At 44.6% G+C, this 18,100-nt stretch overlaps 3 protein-coding genes across 4 annotated transcripts; 1 reads left to right on the top strand and 2 right to left on the bottom strand.

Annotated features, from left to right (window-relative positions):
* gpr137 (G protein-coupled receptor 137) lies at positions 1-5,717 on the bottom strand. Its single transcript, XM_084940278.1, has 8 exons — positions 5,593-5,717; positions 4,041-4,517; positions 3,472-3,506; positions 3,127-3,367; positions 2,183-2,332; positions 1,962-2,087; positions 1,245-1,363; positions 1-1,130 (listed from the first exon to the last, which is right to left on the bottom strand). Exons 2-8 carry the CDS (start codon positions 4,419-4,421, stop codon positions 1,034-1,036), a joined length of 1,149 nt encoding a protein of 382 aa, XP_084796404.1. The 5' UTR covers positions 4,422-4,517; positions 5,593-5,717; the 3' UTR covers positions 1-1,033.
* Positions 5,718-5,757: 40 nt separating this feature from the next.
* pld7 (phospholipase D family, member 7) lies at positions 5,758-14,614 on the top strand. 2 transcript variants are annotated; one of them, XM_084940233.1, is made up of 12 exons: positions 5,758-6,122; positions 6,605-6,706; positions 8,958-9,854; positions 10,084-10,271; positions 10,378-10,558; positions 10,662-10,776; positions 10,864-10,991; positions 11,560-11,763; positions 12,857-12,996; positions 13,306-13,471; positions 13,567-13,666; positions 14,149-14,614. In XM_084940233.1, exons 1-12 carry the CDS (start codon positions 6,006-6,008, stop codon positions 14,343-14,345), a joined length of 2,535 nt encoding a protein of 844 aa, XP_084796359.1. In that variant the 5' UTR covers positions 5,758-6,005; the 3' UTR covers positions 14,346-14,614. The 2 variants fall into 2 exon arrangements, with proteins under 2 accessions (XP_084796359.1, XP_084796364.1); XM_084940238.1 differs by lacking the exon at positions 5,758-6,122 and adding an exon at positions 6,175-6,416.
* A 139-nt stretch (positions 14,615-14,753) lies between these two features.
* smim19 (small integral membrane protein 19) lies at positions 14,754-18,100 on the bottom strand. Its single transcript, XM_084940304.1, has 3 exons — positions 17,792-18,100; positions 17,501-17,625; positions 14,754-15,824 (listed from the first exon to the last, which is right to left on the bottom strand). The coding sequence occupies exons 1-3, from the start codon at positions 17,923-17,925 to the stop codon at positions 15,739-15,741; spliced, it is 345 nt and encodes a 114-aa protein (XP_084796430.1). The 5' UTR covers positions 17,926-18,100; the 3' UTR covers positions 14,754-15,738.

The following is an 18,100-nucleotide window of genomic DNA, read 5'->3' as shown; positions in this document are numbered from 1 at the left end:
TCTTTTTAGATTATTCTTTTTTTATCAGTCAACAATTACATAAAAGACAAAAGGAGTCCTGAATTTCAAAGAGCGGGTCACATACCCTTCACAGTAACAGGGCTAAAATGCATAACAGCACCACTGTAGATACAGAATTTCTACCACATATATTTTCTGCTCAGCAACATGCCCAGCAGGTTTATTCTGATGTTGTTATTGGTCCGTAGTATGGACAGTACATACCTGTCACGTGGATAAGTCCAAATCACAGGTGAGTGACCGACTATGAGGAAGTTGTTTTTGCATAAAAGTCACAAAGGGTGAGTCACGTTTGATTTCCAGCTCCAATTACAGGTAGACCCACAGTTATAAAATAAGTTAAACTTAGAGATCCAATAAGGACCTCAGTCAACTTAGAAATATTTAAACGATGCAACTTTTTACAGACATGGGAGCAAACACTGGCCTTTAAAAAAGATGAAAGAAAACTATACCAGCAGCAGCAGTGTACAGGTCAAGGACATCCCTGGTCTTAAAACAGTACTTAGCTGCAAACACCAAAAAAACAGTCTGTCTACAAGACAAACGATCACATGTGAGCCTGTAAAAAAAAAAAAGTCACCGTTTAACTTCACTGAACTTAGCATCGACATCACACCGACAGGAATGCAAATGAGGCCCCGTGTGCCATCCTCTTCTTTGGAAATGGCAAGGGTCTCTCCAAAATTGAACAATGGCATGTGTGTGAAGTCAACCTGTGGCTGTAGCTCAGTATGACCTTCATGAGAGAGCAGTACTGGCCAGTTTAAGTCAGTTTGATCTGTTTCTACATAGCTTGTTCCCTTTAAATGAGGAAGAACTTTTTAAATACAGTCTCTTTAGAAAAATAGAAGGTGCATATTCACTGTTTGGTGATGATTTCCTGAGACTTTTCAGTGCAAATTTGCTCACACAGTGAGGGACTACTGGCTGTGAGTGTGTCTAGGAGAGAGAGCGGCTTGTCTTTGAGATAAATGTCATCAAGGAAACAAGAACTCGGGGGAGGGGGGGGTCAGTTTTGAGGAGTGGAATACAGAGTGTGGTGCTGGTGGTTCTGGTCTGGAGGATTGTTGGCAAATAGGAGCGGCGCGGTCTCTGATCCATACCAGCTGTGGGGAAAAGGCAAGAAAAGAAGAAGATGAGAGCTCTTCTGACACTCCTGAAACCCTGTGATCAGCTTTAAGGTAATGACCTGCGTGTATCAGATTTTGTGGTGCTTGTACCTTATGTTTGAATTTGAACCATTGGCCCATGGAGCGGGTATGTCCTCATCGCTGCCTTGAGGGTCGTCAAAGAAGTACGGCCGAGGCAGGACCCTGTTGTTTATGGCCATGATGCTGTTCTGTGAGAATGAGACGAAATAATGTTTCAAATTAAAAATCCTTCTCCCTACACACAAGGTCTTGAATAATCGGGCCCTATGTTATCGTAAAAACCTCAGTGTACCATATCACCCCATTAGAGCACTTCGCTCTCAGTCTGCGGGCTTACTTGTGGGTTCTGGGATACTTAAAAGTAGAATGGGAGGAAGAGCATTAGTTATAATTAATCTCTGGATCTCTTCCACAGCGTGTCTTCTGTTCTGTCTCCCACTTTTGAACCCAACCGGTCACAGCAGATGGCTGCCACTCTGAGCCTGGTCCTACCAGAGGGTTCTTCCTGTTAAAAGGGAGTTTTTCCTTCCCACTGTTGCCAAGTTCTTGCTCACAGGGGGTCATATGATTGTTGGCGGTTTCTCTATATTACTGTAGGGTCTTTACCTTCCAATATAAAGCACCTTGAGACGACTGCTGTTGTGATTTTGCACTATATATAAAAAACAAATTAAAATATTCATGTTTTTGAGTAATAAAGCAGTAAATAATTGTATTTAATACAGTCTCAGGTGTCATTAGTAGATTTTTAGTTCGGTACATTACTTTCACATCCACTAATTTTACCTCTTGAGCAGGCCGGCGAACTCTGAAGATAAGGATGAGGAGGCCAGTTGGAAGCAGCTCCCACATGAAGAGGATGGCACCAAAGACCAGGTAGTCCCTGTCGCCGAGTTCACTCTCCAAGTCCGCCTTAAAACAAGTAAGTGCAGAAAGTGCTCTTTAGGGGCACCTTAATTGTCCAAAGTTGTTAGCCTGACATGAAGGCTTTGGTACTGGATCCTTACCTGGTCAGAGACATTGTACCAATCATAGTTAAAGGACTCCACCCGATACTTCTGGGACAGAAACAGGACGGTCAGGTTGTAGCAGGCTCTGCTGGCAAACAGGAAGATCACTGCTGCTCCCAGTGCTGCTGTACGCCACACTGTGGTCCCCTGGTCAGGTTAAAAAATAAAAACAAAGTTAGCCAGGAGTACTGTCAAAATACAGACATCCCCATCGCTCTTTATGGTAGTATCCTGGCTTTTCTCTGTCCAGCATCACATTTTTTTCTGGCTATGCTCAACATTGCTTTCATCCATTATATCACTCAAGTAATCCTGGATCCTACAGTTCCCATAATGCATCTCAGTGCTTATTACACAGATCTGTTACACACATCGGTGCAGGTTGTCCGTGATCCAGGTTCTGGTAGTTTTAAGCACTTGAGTTGAAGGTAACTGGACTTCTTTGTAGGCTCTCGTGAAGACGTCTCCCCTCTCACCTGAGGAAATGTCTTTTGTGTAGCTAAAAAGGAGCCTTGCTGCCTTTAACGCAACACCTAAAACGATCTGTTGGAGATATGTAGTGTAGCAGCTCAAGCTGAGATAACCCGATGATGTCAAAGTGATGTCAGTCCCGTGATCTTCTCAGACTGGAGACATGACACGCATTGTTTTTCCAAGCAGCTCAGGCCTAAACATGAGTTTAATCATGTGTGTGCTGCTGTTAAACTTGGCTCGGTTCATCAGGGCTGGCTCAGTACCACTTCTTCATGTTTGATGCTGACACTGACCTACTTTGAGTAGATACCATGAGATTTCCTTTCTTAAACAGCTAGCTTGTCTAGACACATCTGAGCTGCAGATGCATCGTTCGCTGAGTATAAACTCCAGTGCAGTGAAGTCAATAGTGAGTACAAGATTAGCATATCCCTATTTTTCTCTCTGGGGAACAACGTTGAACACACCCTGCTGATCAGGTGGATGCTGGCGGACCGCGACTGTCGGGTCAGGAGCAACAGCGTGGAGGCCAGCAGCACTGCTTCCAGGATGAAGAGCAAGTCGTTGACCACAACTCGAACCAGGACTAGATTCCAGGTGCGCTCTCCCCTCTCGCCATCGCTGGTTCGTTCCCCGAGTGCAGCGCACACCACGTTGACGCAGAAGAAAATGGCGCTCAGCGCACCGTACAAACACCTTGCTCCCCACCTGAGGAACACACAGGGGTCCAATCGGGACGATTAGGGCTCATAACAATAACGTAACGAGGCGCTTTTCTAGATTTAACAACAGGAAAATGATGTAAAACTTACAGCCCTCTGTCCACTTCTCTCACTTTCACTAATACCTGCACAAAGACACAAAGACACCCACATAAACATAAAGACACAAAGAATGCATCCTGCTCAAAACACAACAGGCTTGATTAAGATCTGTTGGGGCAGAACTGCAGGTAACACGGCTGAGTAGTCAGTCCTGTTATACTTCTTTGAAGTCTGTGGCACGAGCATAATAGTCACAAGAGCTGTTAGCCTTTTTTTTAATACGATCAATTAGAAGGAAGTTGCGTGAAAGGGAAAGGAGCTACAACACCATGTTTCACAGTAGATGACTTGAACGGCTGCACCAGGCTCCAGTATAAAATGAACAGTGGTTATTTTGAATTGTGAATCATGTAAAGAGCAAGAATAAAAATGTGGCGCTGTAGCTGAGGACACGTGATCCACTGTAAGGGGCTCTTGTGTTTTCCTCTGACCAGTTTTATTTGTGCTTTTATCACCACGGCTGTACCAGAGCAACTCTTTTTACATTCTGAGCAACATTTTCTAAATGACACAAGATTTTTAAGAACGTTTCCCCATCCACATCCCTTCAACCTTACCTGAGTGAAGTACAGGTTAATGAGGCTGAGAGTGAAAAACTGCAGGCACACGGGGAAGCAGTAGAGGAGCCAGAACACTGCAACGGGGAGGTGGTTGGCTTGCAGGGCGTCATGGAAGTAAAAAGAGAACAAGGTGGTGCGAAGGGCAGCCCACAGCAGACAGAGGTACAGGAAGCTGCTCTGGTAGCTCCATCGCTTGTGTCCATAGATGTAGAGGAGCCACAGCTGCACGTACACCACCACAAAGAGCCCGGCGTACAAAGTGGTGTAGAGGATGGTAAAGCTAAGCTGGACCGAGGGGGCGACAGCAGGATGCAGGGGGGCCGGGGATGGCGAATCGGAGGAGTTGGGAGGAGGGGTGGCTGTAACTGAGGCTTCCATTGGACTACTGATGTGATTAAATAGCTGGCATTGTCATCATCATCATCATTAGAGAACCAAAGCTTATCTTCTCTGTCAGAGGGGATTACATGAGACCTGAATGAAAAAACAAGAAGTTAGAAGATGGGGAAAAAAACAATCTTGATAACACCAATGTGATCAGAGGACCTATCCTCAGTGTCGCCCCTGTGTACCTTGATCATATCCCTTCACACAGTAGGACAGTGGCCTAAAATACACCTCCAGCCTTTTGTGTGGGCTGTTTGATCAAGAAGAATGATGAGAACACTGCATGTTATCACACGCAGTGTTCTCATGTGATAACAGGCCCTCTGCAAATCACTTGCCTCAGGTGACATGCAGGCACGTTTACAACTACTGTGCTTGTAACAGAAATCATTACGAGGTTATCACCACTATAGAAAGTGGTAAAAATAAAATAAAATAAATACATATATCCTCCTGAGAACTAGCTTATTCATTTATGTCCTCTGTAATGGACATTTGTTTTTGGTCTACATCTTTTGATTATTTGAGCTACCCTACTAAGTCCTGATGTACTTAATAGAGGACATCCTGGGCTTTCCATTAATATCTCATGTGTTTTCCTGCCTATTTTAGCTTCAACGAGGCAGAAAAACACAAAAAAAGTTCAATGGGAAGATTCTTTTTTCCTCGGTTTTCAGGACAACATACTGCAAAGTAGATCAGTCGACCAAGTAGTGGCCTGTGTGGTCAGTAGTGTCCAAGCCTTTGATTCATATTGTACTGTGATATAAAATATCTAACCTCGATAGAAAAATCGAATGCGATTTCCACAAAACTATATATTTTCAATCAGTCATGCAGTTGTTATTAATGATAACAGCAGAACATTAAAGCAGCATAACACGGTAACAGCAACAATCGGCCACATTCTGTCACACTTCCGTTATGTAATTGATTTGCTTTTATGCTCTTGAGGTTCCTTTGAGCTTTACAAAAGCATAAACAACCGGCTGTTCCGCTCAGGGTCTTCAGCCACAGCCAGGCTAACTGAAAGTAACTGTGAGCCAGCGCTAATGTGAAGTGTTGGTACTGCCAGCGGTCAGAGGCCGTCTGCTTCCTCATTAGAACCATGAAACACGCAAGACGCCCGCAATAATTTATTAACAACAAAGACAGCGCTTACCTTTCGCGAGCGAGGACTCCTGGGACGTGCAGCCGACGACGGTAATCCCTTTTTGGTTTCCGCATTGTGTGACGTGAGTAAAGACTTGTGGGAGGAGCCACAGTTTTGATTTCAACCGCCAATCAGCGAAGACAGGAAATCGCGGTTTTTTCAATTTGTTGTTTACGTATGGCGTGAAGGTAGGTGCATTCAAATCAATTTAAAGATTGTTTACACGACCCAATCGATTTGTTTTTAATAAATGTGAGTATATCCCAAAAAATAAACTGAAGCGTAGCTTTAGCGGGTATGTCGCTGAGCTCTCCTCGGCACTGCAGACAAACGAGCCCGCTGTTAACGCTCCGCAGCGTCCGTTAAGCCTCGAGTCACGAAGGTGCTGCATTATTAAAAAAAAAAAAAAAAAGTGCTCCAAGATGCCCATGGTACTGCGATCCAGAAAGTCCCTCCGCCCCGGCGAGGTACAGTTACCGACGTCGACACCGACAGCCAGGAGAAGCTCCAGGCGCAGGCAGGAGAGGGCTACGTACGAGGTGGGATTTCTATTACTCAGCCTTTCCTTTCCGCCTCCTCTTCCTCCGCTGCTGCAAACTTCATCGTGGGCCACGTAGCTCGCTCGCTAACGTCAACGGCGAAGACGTTAGTTGGCTAATCCGTGCAGAATACTTAAGCGAGGATTATAAAGAGGCCGTACTGCTCTTAAGTCATCCAGCTTTACTGCTTTAGTATTTTTTTTTTTACCGCAATAAATATTTGCTTAAGCGGCTAGCATTGTTTTAGCTAACTCCGCGTGCGAGCCAAAACTTAGTTAAAGGTCTCTAATCATGGTAAGTTTTTTTTAACTAGCTTAGGATGTTTATATGTGGTTAATAACAAAAAAATACCTTTCATATTATTTCCTTCCCCTTTTCTGTTACTTTAATGGTTAACACACTTAATGCAGAGTGCACGCAGCAACTAGTGCTTTATTCCATCGCTTGTTAACGTTAACGGTGTTACCGATATGTCCTGTCAGGAGTCAGACGAGTCAGACTCTGAGCTTGACCTGCTCCAGGAGGAGATGGAGAGCCGTGAGGCTGAGCTGGAGGAGGAAGCTGCTGAGGAGGCAGATCTGACGGTAGGCTATAATTCACCTACAAACACCCCCCTTTCTCTCACTTTCAGATATTGTTCTGTGCACGCATGATGTGGGGGGGAGAAAAGCAGAGCCACCTGTGAGGCCTCTTGGGTGTGGCTGAGCTCCTATTTGCACAGCGCTGCAGTATAAATATCCTGCTTTGTGTCATTGCAGCTGCATAAAGCCGCTTCCAGGAAATACTGGCAGGCCAGTGCGGAAATGTCTTAACCTCCTTTGCCCCGCTGGCAGAGAAGAGAGCTGTTGCTTATTTAGTAATAAACAGAAGATTGAATAGTCACAATACTGGTTTATATTTATTTTCATCTCTCTCTTAAATATCTCATATCACCCCAAAAGAGCACTTTGTTCTCAGACAGCTGGCATTCTTGTGGTTCCTTAAAACTCTATAAAACATTCCCTCTGATAAAGCTAAAAGTTATGCCTGGATCAGGTGACCCCTGAACCCTCCCTTAGTTACACTGCAATGGGCCTCTGCTGCTGGGGGCCACGGTGCACCAAGTGTTTTTTCTTCACTCAACCTGTGTTTATAAACCATTCTGCATTTAATCTTTAGTTATTATTAGTCTCTGGCTCTCTTCAGCAGCATGCCTATTGTCTCGTCTTTTTCCCCTTACCACCAACCAGAGAAGCCGCCCCTCCCTGAGCCTGGGTCTGCTGGAATTTTCATCCTGTTAAAAGGGAGTTTTTCCTTCCCACTGTTGCCAAGTGCTTGCTCATAGGGGGTCGACTAATTGTTGGGGTTCTCCCTGTATTATTGTAGAGAGAAGACCCCAGTATAATGCACCTTGAGGTGACTGTTGCTGTGATTTGGCGCTATATGAATACAGTTGAATTTAAAGTAATTGAATATTGCAGAATAGTATTTCTGTAATTAAAATAAAGGCAACTGTAAAACATGAAACTTGCTGGGTTCAAATATATCTCCAAAAGCTGAAGCCTGGGGTCTCTCTGGATACTCGGACATGCATGTTGGGTTAATTGGCCGTAGTTGCAAATATGAGTGCAAATCTGTTCTGTCTCTGTGTGTGAGCCTTGCCATAGACTGGCAACCAGTCCAGGGTGTACCCTGTCTCTCACCCTTTCACAGTTGGGATTGGCTCCTACCCAACTGTGACCCTAAATTGGATTAGCAGAACAAAATGCATGATGATGCTGATGCCAGCAGCACATTTTAAAAACGTGTCTTTACCACTTGTGCATCGTCAGCTCTTTTGTTAAAAGGGAGGAGACAAATTGCTGTTTGTTTAAGACAGAAACGTTCTTCCAGGCGTGATTGTTTTACAGTTTCTGTGCTCAACAGTTTGGGGGGTTGTTTTGTTTCATAATGTGCCAGTTTTCATGAAATGGGTGACACTGATTAACTACAGCTGGGCCACTTTAGCACCAGGTCTCACTTACTATACAGGAATGCATATATGGTTTGGCATTGTCTTCATTGTCTTTAATAAGTGAGGATCTTTCTGGAAGTGTAGATCTGGGGAGCCTGGCGGCTGTTCCTGAGCATGTTTTGCAGATGTGCTTGGCTTTCAACAGTGTATCAAAGTATCGTTTACATTAATGCAATGACCCAGTGCAATGAAGTGACCCATTAAAATCAGTGCAGGGGTTTCAATGTCGTGATGACGGGTGTAATATGAAGTATGTTTGGAAACGCAGGTACTTATCTAAGTGTTTGTTTGTTTGTTTGTTTGTAGGGGCACTGCTATATATCTTACTGGCAAGTTAATGTAGCATCCATAAAATGTGACCTGTAGAGTGGCCACGCCCACTTTTGGACCGCCGAGCTGTCAGTGTATTTATGAAAATGAGCAGGCAGAGGTGGAGCAGAGCAAGGCTAACGTTGAGCACTGACTGCCATGAGAATATCAGGTCAAACAATGCTGTAGCCACGGTAAGGCTCGTGTCATGCAGGTAAACAAATATTAACAAGTCAACAGCAGCCACGCACCAGTCAGGAGAGCTGCTTTAAATGGGTGTAGCTAGTCAGTGTGGGAGCTTTGATGTTGACGGGAGCCAGCGGGAGCAGGAAGACTAAGACTGGAAAAGTCTCTCAGTGATTCACTGCTAGCTTTTTAGATAGCCGTAGGTGTTACGTTTCCTTTGGTGTGTGCCATGAAGCTATTCAGAATCCCTGCTTCGTGTGTGTGTGTGTGTGTGTGTGTGTGTGTGTGTGTGTGTGTGTGTGCTACATGATTACACAGATTTATAACAGATATTTCATCTTCCTCAGGATCTGAAGGATTGCAGTGTTGTGCTGGACCGTCTCCAAGCTGACGAAAAGAGTTTGAAAAAAGACCTCGAGGAGAAAGAAGACATGAACCGCAAAGGTGGGAAACCAGTCTCCAGAATCCCAACTTTCCAGAAGCGACCCGCTGGAGCCAGTCAGGGCACGGAGCTGCCGGTTCCCAGAAAGGATACTCCAGTCCACGCTCAGCCTCCTGAGAAATTTGGAAGTCTGGAAACTTCAAAGTCCAAGCCACCTGATGTCAGAGAAACAGCGCTCCCCGCGCCATTGTTCCACACCCCCAAAATTGGCTTCGAGGCTCCTTCTACATTCAGCAGGACAGAAGTGGCTCTTGCGACAGCTCACGGTCCTCTGATTGCTGCCCAACCTGTTCACTCCCCTCTTCTGACTGCAAGCCCCCGGCCTGCTCTCAGATCAGAGCAAGTCAAGAGCAAAACCTCAGAAACCACCCCAGATGGGCCTACAACCCATCTGCCACGCGAGAGCTTCCCCAGCAAGATACCCCGGGAGGAGCCAGCGGAGACGTACGACCCCGCAGTTAAAGACAGGATTCTCCTCACTCCATCTGGAGACTCTGAAAAGTCTGCAGAGATCTTTCAAGCACCTGAGGACAGCCAAGTGGAAGCTATAATGGACGAAGAACCTCCGTGGGAGACAGAGCCACTGAACACAGCTGGTTTGAGGGACAGTATATCTTCATCAGAAGCTGAATGTGAGGATGAGTTGGCTGGTGAGAGATCAGAGGAAGTGAAGGAGGATCGTGAACCGCTCATAAGCCAGTCAAAGTTCCCAAAGCTCGAAGAGAAAAAAGCAGATCCCGACTCAGACGCTGCTGCAGCACCAAAGACGCCCGCTAAAGTGAAAGCAACCAAGTCAGCCAAGGTGAGTTATGTCACTGTTTGAGACTGAGAGCTTCCACTGACGTCTGTTTCCTTGATCGTCTCAGCTGAGGCATACACATACATGTGTACCTGTTCAGGAATTCTTCAGAATTCTACCACTCCCTGCAGTAGCAGCTTTGGTATGCAGCACAGTATGCTGTGCTATGCTTAAGCTGTGAGTGTGATGTAGCCTGTTGGAGTGTATAAATTCTCCCCTTATCATCCTGCAGAGGTCAGGATGTCCCAGTTTTACCCTCTTCTGCTTCCTGAGCACCACCTTGCTGCTTCTCGGAGGGTTCTCTCACCACGTGTGGCACTACGGGCTTCCCATGTCCGTGTCCCAGCTCACGGCTCAGCTGGAGCTGCACTGGCTGGAGGGCTTTGGATTGTTACCAGAGCCCTGTAGCACTGACTGTCGGTAAATGATATCAGCAACTGGATATCTTTGAGTTATTTATGTCAGAAATATTATATTCACCTGTCAGGATTAACTAATGTACTGTAATGTGGTCCTTGTTGTTCAGAGTGCACCTGGTGGAAAGCATTCCTGTCGGTCTCTACCAGTCTTCCCCCTCGTCCAGAAAGAGCATCGCAGACAGCTGGCTGCACCTGCTGGACAGAGCCAACAGCTCAGTCCACATCGCCGCTTTTTATTTCACACTGCGGGACAGCGATCTGGGCTCGCACGAATCCTCAGACTCTCAGGTGAGCACAACCACCTGCACACTCAGGTCTCACAATGCGGCACATCAGGTGGTTGTACCTGAAGCTTTAAGCCTCTGAGCTAATGGCCTCGCATGATTCTCAGGGAAGAAAGGTCTTTGAGCAGCTGATGAAACTTGAATCCAAAGGTGTAAAGCTCCAGATCGCTGTCAACGCCCCCCAGCAGTCAAGTCACGACACAGCTGACCTGGCTGGGACAGGTAAGAGTGCCAGGTTTGTGTTTCAGAATAGGACGTTTAAGGAATTTCAGCATTAATTTCCCATGCTATTTTGTTTTTCCGTTGCAGGTGCAGAGGTCAGAGAGGTGGACCTCAAAGCCGTTACTGGAGGCATCGTCCACACCAAGCTGTGGGTGGTTGACCAAAAGCACTTCTATGTGGGCAGTGCTAACATGGACTGGCGCTCTCTAAGCCAGGTATGGTGAAAACAGAGGAAACCCCTTAAACTATTATATATAGGTTGTATAAGAGATGGATATCCTCAGTAATCCCCCTGTTTTTAGTCGGGTAATGTCGAGTAAGAAGTCTCCACACAACATTTTTAAGTGGAGCAGGGAGACAGATCCGTCCCAGCTTAAGTACATTAGTGTCAACAGAGTGCAGGACTGATGTCTCATGGTTTTTGTTTCCTCTTTGCTGTCATAGAGAGGAAATATTTCTAATATGGTCAGCTCTGTCAATGGGCACAGAAGCCCCGCTCAGCTGCTGATTTAAACCCTCTGTTGGTGAGGGGCAGCCAGTTAGACGTAAACTGGTAGAGGCCCTAAAAGAGCAGCTGCACCAAAGCCCAGCATGAACTGTGCAAAGCTGCTTTACTGGAGTCCATGAATAAAAATACAGAGTCCAGCTTTAAAACCTGAAAATGATACATTTCCCTTTAGAAGAAGTAATTACATCCCTGGATCAGCCCACACATCGTGCATACTAGCACAGTGGCTGTGCTGTGTCAGAGCTAATGCAGACTGTGGACTCTCTTGAACAAAGGTGAAGGAGGTGGGTCTGTCAGTGGAGGACTGCAGCTGCCTGGCTCAGGATGCCTTTCGGATCTTTGGGGTGTATTGGAGCATCGGCGGTGTGATAAACGGTTCCCTGCCTCCGTACTGGCCCGCTCGCCTCTCTGCCCTGTCGAGTTCCCAGAAGCCCCTGCATCTGAAGTTCAACGGGGTCCCTGCTCAGGTCTACCTCTCTGTGAGTGTCCTTTCAGGAGGAATCCTTTTGAGTTCTGCTGTCATTTTACAGGAACTGTGTTGCATCGATTGCTATTTGTTTTATAGACACAGGCAGATGAGTCTATGTGACGTCATCATACTAAATGCTCAATGACAAACAGATTTATTCCCAACACTGAACAAATGGGAATATCCTAACATTTGATCAGGAATAAATAAAAAAGACAGATAGCTGCTGTCTGTGGTTTGTTTGGAGTCTTTTATTCAGTGAGAGAAACATTAAAACCAACATCTTTGTTCATTATTATTTTAATTTGCTGTTCTTTTCTAAATCTGTACAGATAGTGTGTCTTTAAACTGCCTTCTTTTACATCATGAATACACATTAGTGGCCCAGTGCCACTGGAAGCCATCCCTGTTCATGCCATCATACTTCATAAACCATTCTAAACCTTCTCTGTGGTTTTATCTTCTCTTCCAGTTTCTTTTCTTTTGTCCTTCGGCTGCAGGATGATCTGAGCTTCCTTTGTCCAGAGAATGCTGGACCAGGATTTCTGGGGCTCGTTCAGATTTTTGTAGATGTTTGTGTCTAATCTCCCCTTTCTGTCTTTGTTATGATAGCTGGTTTGCATGGTGTACTGAACTCTCTGCAAGATTCCTCTTATGTTCGACTTGGATAATGATATGCTTACTTCTGTGCTTACCCCTCTAAGACTGATGTGCTCTCGGGTTTTCTTTACCATGAAAAAGGAGTCTGCAATCACCAGGGCACTATTTTTTTGTAAGAATGTAAAAAAGTGTAGGTTTCACCACTCCCGAGGTCTCTGATAGAGCTCTTGTATCCAGAGCTCCTTTAGCTGCATGTTGTGGGTTCACAGAAACACCAATTGCACTCTGGGACTTTTACTTTTATTTAGCCCCATGAAATAAATTCAACTTCATAATGTAACTATGCCCTGAATATGTTTTGGTGTAAAGCTAAACAACATTTGTATGTTTGTCTGAAACCATTCCAATCTCAAGATAAGGACATCACTCCGCTGTCACAGGCTTTTCTTCCTCCTGTGTTGGCTCTGTTGATCCTCATTGCTTCTGCTGTGTGTTTTCTGCAGAGCGCCCCTCCACAAATCTCAGCCCGTGGCCGCTCTGACGATCTGTCCACTATTCTGTCTGTCATCAACGATGCTCAGGGATTCGTTTACATCTCTGTCATGGACTTCCTTCCACTGTCTCAGTTCACGGAGCCACTCAGGTACACTCCACTCACACAGCTGCACTGTTCATGTCATTTAATAGCAATTCTTAAGTCAGTCAACCTTAATACAAGACACAATCAGAAATTACTGTTATGCTGTTAAAAAATGTCAACTTACTAAAAAGGTAAAAGATTGGCTTACAAAGCAGCCTCTCCTTAAGATAAAGTACACACGCTTAGAGAGCATTTCAGGAGGAAGAAATTTGCTCGTTCTGCTTCTACCTGCCTGCATCAAACAGCAACAGTGCTGATGTGTCTTGTGGAAGCTGTAGAGCTTTAAAATATGTCCTGGTCTCTCATTTTCAGGTTCTGGCCCGCCATCGACTCGGCCCTGCGTGCTGCGGCGTGCACCAGAGGCGTGCAGGTCCGACTGCTGGTCAGCTGCTGGGAGCATTCTTCTCCTGACATGTTCATCTTCCTGCAGTCCCTGCAGGTGCTCAGGAGGCATCCGCTGACGTGCGGCATTGACGTGGTACGTTTGAAGATTTGATTTTTCTTTTCGTGAAACGTCTTAAGTCACCGATGACATGGCGGATTCTAAAGCAACGTTTTTTGTATGTTCTGTAGAAAATCTTTACAGTGCCTTCAACAGCAGAGCAGAAGAAGATTCCCTTTGCACGAGTCAACCATGCCAAGTACATGGTTACAGACAGAGTGGTCTATATAGGTATGCTGCCAGCACTGGCTACATTTTAACACTTTTTAGCTCCTTTGAACTGTGAAAGGCGAAATTTAACAGCGTAAGGTGTCCAGCTTTTAACATTTAGTAGGTAATGTCTGTAAAGTGGAACGATTATACTCAATTTCAGCTCTGTTTCTGTTCTTGGACTCTCCAAAAGTAGCTTTGCATTCATCACATATTGAGTCTTAGTGCAGCGCTTCATCCTCTAATTGTTTTTGCTGCTCTCCATGTAAAGCCATCCTCCACGGTTTAAACACCAGGTGGGCGGAGCTTCTAAAATGACCATATTAGGTATTTCCAATCTCTGTCACAACATACAGATCTAAGAGTAAAAAACTGTCTGATCACATTGTTTTAAACTTGTGTACGTGTGACAGAAAGTATAGAAAAGCATTCGATAAATGGAGACTGCAGCTCTCACCCAGAGTCTCCTGCAGTCCAGCTTGTTAAACTGTTTCTCTTCACAGGGACGTCCAACTGGTCAGAAAACTACTTTGCGTTCACGGCTGGCGTGGGCTTGGTGGTGAACCAGACGGGCTCTGCTGTTAAACCGGGCCAGCAGACTCTGCAGAGCCAAGCAGAGGAGCTGTTCCTCAGAGACTGGGGGTCCGAGTACGCCTCCACGCTCCCCGTTGAAGACGTGGACGTGTGCCCACGCTATTAAGGGAATCAAAAGCGCGTCGCATTTAGATGAGCCGCATGCTTTCTTGCTGCTACTACTTGAACTTTATTGCATCTATGCAGAATCCGCTGGCTGTTTGTTTTATTGCAGTTTACCGACTGGCTGCCTTTTTTCTGTATATAGTTGCGTTTTCAGAGCACATTATTTTGTTTTTTTAATTTCTCTGTGGTGTTTTTAATATTCTGTCAGCAGCTGACAAATGTGACAAGTGTGTTACATTATAAATAAAACAATATGCTGGAGACCTTTAAGACGTCTTTTCTCTGGATTTTCTTACAAAATCGGAACTTTTACAACACAGAAAAAGTCTGAATACTACATAACCAACACGTGTTATTTTATAAACTGAGAGCTGTCAGCACAGCAGTAATATTCCAACTCGTTGCACACTTTTAAGCCATCAACATAGAATCATTTTATTATAATGATGATTGTGTGAAATCAGCCACAAAATCATAATGGTGTTCCACAAAATTAAAGGTGACCTATTGCAGTTTCAAAACAATTAGCTTGGTATTACGTACGAGCTTTCACCTGGAGCCATTTCAAACAAAGAGCTTCAGGCTGCTTTAAACACTCTGTTTCAAACAGGCTTTTCTACTCTTGGCTCTGTATGATGTCAGAGAGGGGACACACCTAATATGGTAATCTTTCTGAATTCCTCAAGAGCCCTTTCTCTTTCTTATGACATCACACCTCTGGCTGTGAGTGCCAAAGCTCCACCCTCATGCTGTTTTTAGTTTATGAGGGGCAGCCAATCAGATGAAAGCTAGCAGAGAGAGTTTATTTCAGTGGATGAACAAGGAGCTGCACCAACAGCCTGTTTCAGACAAACGATTCATTTGACCCGAGAATCATGTAAGTGTACTTCTTTTTTTTACAGGACTGGGGGATTCACAGAGCAGCAGTGAATCTGTGCTGTCTTAAGCTCAATGCTAGAAGGAAAAATCTTTATATACGTGAACTGAAGCAGCTATTTCAAAGCAAAACCCACAGAGATCCAGATGATGCATTTACAAATAATCTAACTACTGAGTAACTTCAGGTTTATGTGCCTTCATCTGGAAAAAAGAAGAAATGGAATGAAACACGTACAGCCTGTGTCAGTGTCGAACGCTGCAGTTCCAGCTTTAGCTCTTCACACCTGCTTAGTGTCACTGTTGTGTGAGACAGCACACCTGCTAGCTGCCAGCTGTACAAAAGCATCCACAGCTTTGTTTTGTAGCTGTGGAGCAGCTCCACGTGCACAAATGAAACGTTAGACGGTGAATGAAGCAGCAAGGATGGGTGCAGATTCTTTTTACACAAACTCTGCAACCATCCCAGTCCTTTCATATCCACGGGCAGGAGAAGCTTGAAGACGGGCCGCCTGCTCTCACTCCATGGAGAGCTGCACACTGTCTGACTGGCCCTGCTGATGTTGTTGCTGCTGCTGCTGCTGCTGCTGCTCAAACTTCCTGGCTAGAAGGCGAGACATGAGACAGACGGAGAGTTATTACAATAAGCAGAAGATCTATAGGTCGTCCAGCAGGCTTTCCCCACTCTTGTGAATATTTTATGCACCATTTTGAAATGTTGAATTAATGTCTTTATTAATGTGAAGGAAAACATTACACAAAAAAACAAACAAACAAAAAAAAAGCCACCAGATAAAAATATCTGGTTTCACACTGCAGTCTGATTTCAGGTTACTTATTTGCTCTTTGTTTGGTAAATACGACTTAAGGGGAACCGATTTCTTAAAAAAAAAAAAAAAAAACCAAGATAAGGACAAAGATAAAGCAGAGATGTGTTTCTGTTAGAGGAGTTAACGGGTGGAACAGGTGCAGTTCATTTTCCTTGTTTAAAAATAGAGTATTAGAAAAATATATAAATCAAGAATGAAAAGAGCAAAATAATAATACTGAAACTCTTGGTTGTTTTGCTTTGATTATATTAATGACATTTAATTTAATGTAGTTACTTATCTAAGGTGGAAAGGTTTTTTTGTTTTGTTTTGTACATGAGCTGCATGCTAAAAGATCTTTTGTTAAAAGGGTTGGCGTAATAAGCATATTCAGCCAATACCTTTTGATTAGCCTTGTCTCGTGCTTTCTTGCTTTGTGGTAGATCTTTATTCTGTATTCAGTGAGATATTTGAATGCTAATCAATAAATCAATAAAATGAGTCTGCTCAGCTCAATAGAATCTAAACTCTGGGGTGTGTTTTAGAATTACGCTACAGAGGCTCACTGTAGACAAGTAGGGGAGGCATGATTGCAGAGGTTTTACCTGAAAAACAAAACCTCTAAGGCTGAAAAACAGTGGCACACACACACACACACACACACACACACACACGCCAAAACTCAATATCAAACCTCCGTCTGGTTTCGTCCAGCCACAGCCTCACCAGCAAGCACAACCCAGTGTAATGTTAAAGGGTTTGCCACACAATATTCACTGACTTGCTGTGCAACCTTACAGGTTATTTTAGTTCAATAAAGGCAGCATCTACAGTACTGTGCAAAAGTCTTGAGCCACCTACCGTTTTGCTTCAATGGAGACATAATTTCTTGTAATTTCTTAAAGTTGTTTTGACCAATTAAAACACTATTCCTTGGACATCACTTGCATTGGTCCAGTCTTTGTACCATATCGTGTATTTATTTATTCATTTTTTTGTTAAGCGACTTAACACTGACCTATGAATGATCCAAGCATATAAAAAGGCATCTTACTCATGGATGACTCCACTTGACCACTTGGCAAAGAACCAAATTTTAATTGTATCTGTGTTAGGAGCATCCTTGTTTTCATTTCTTTAGCTGAATCTAAGAAAAAAAGGTTACAAATAACTGTGGTCGGCATAAAATAGTCTTTTTGCAACAACGAGGCGATTCCCACAGCGAGGTTAGCTGAAAACATGGCATATCTCGGCATGGTGTGGAGTGGGTCCTTGAATCTTGACAAGCAGAAGAGGGAGTGAAAAGTATGGACAGTATGTAAAAGTAAAGGGAAAAAACCAGACCCGACCCTTATTTCCCATCTTCCTGGTAAAGTAAGAGGAAATTAGAAGCGGCTCAAGACTTTTGCACAGTACTGTAGCGTCAAATCGAGTTTCACTGCAATCCACATCAGCCCACATGCATCCTCACCCAGAGAGTACATCTCCAGCTGCTGTCGCAGGCGGACCTTCTGCAGGCTGTCGTAGAAGTTGGGCTCCGGGCTGCTGCCCGCGGTGGGAGGCAGAGTGAAGATGCGCATGATCTTCCTCTTGTTTCTAAAGTGTACGTAAACAAACAGCGTCAGTCTGTGCTCGTTATCCGCAAACAACATCATCACCGAGCACACGGTTCGACCTGTAACACGTTAACCTGGTGGGTGATTTGATGCCAAACCAGTTATTTACAGTCGTTATGAGGTAAGGTTAAGAAACGCGTCCTTACTTTCTGGCGTACATGAGCAGGCCGAAGCTGACCAGGATCACCAGCAGGTAGACATTCGTGGCCTCGTTCCACGCTTCGTGCACAGAGTAGTCTATAGAGTCGGGCTCGTTCCCCAAAACCCCGTGAGCGCCCATGGAAAATGCGGAAACTGCCACCAAACTACACGGAGAAACATCCAATTTTGAAGCAAAATCCTCTAAATTAGCCCCGTTAGCCTACACGTCCTTCCGAATCAACTGTGTAGTGTAAACACTATTACGTCACATCCGTTATCTTTTCTTCTTCGTTGTTCCTCTTCCGGTTTAGACG

The sequence above is a fragment of the Perissodus microlepis genome, chromosome 2 (assembly GCF_051167445.1).
Source record: "Perissodus microlepis isolate ML-2025 ecotype Zambia chromosome 2, ASM5116744v1, whole genome shotgun sequence".
In the NCBI taxonomy this organism is placed as follows: Eukaryota; Metazoa; Chordata; class Actinopteri; order Cichliformes; family Cichlidae; genus Perissodus; species Perissodus microlepis.
The sequence above is the reverse complement of the archived record's forward strand: the minus strand, read 5'-3'. Positions and strand labels throughout refer to the sequence as shown.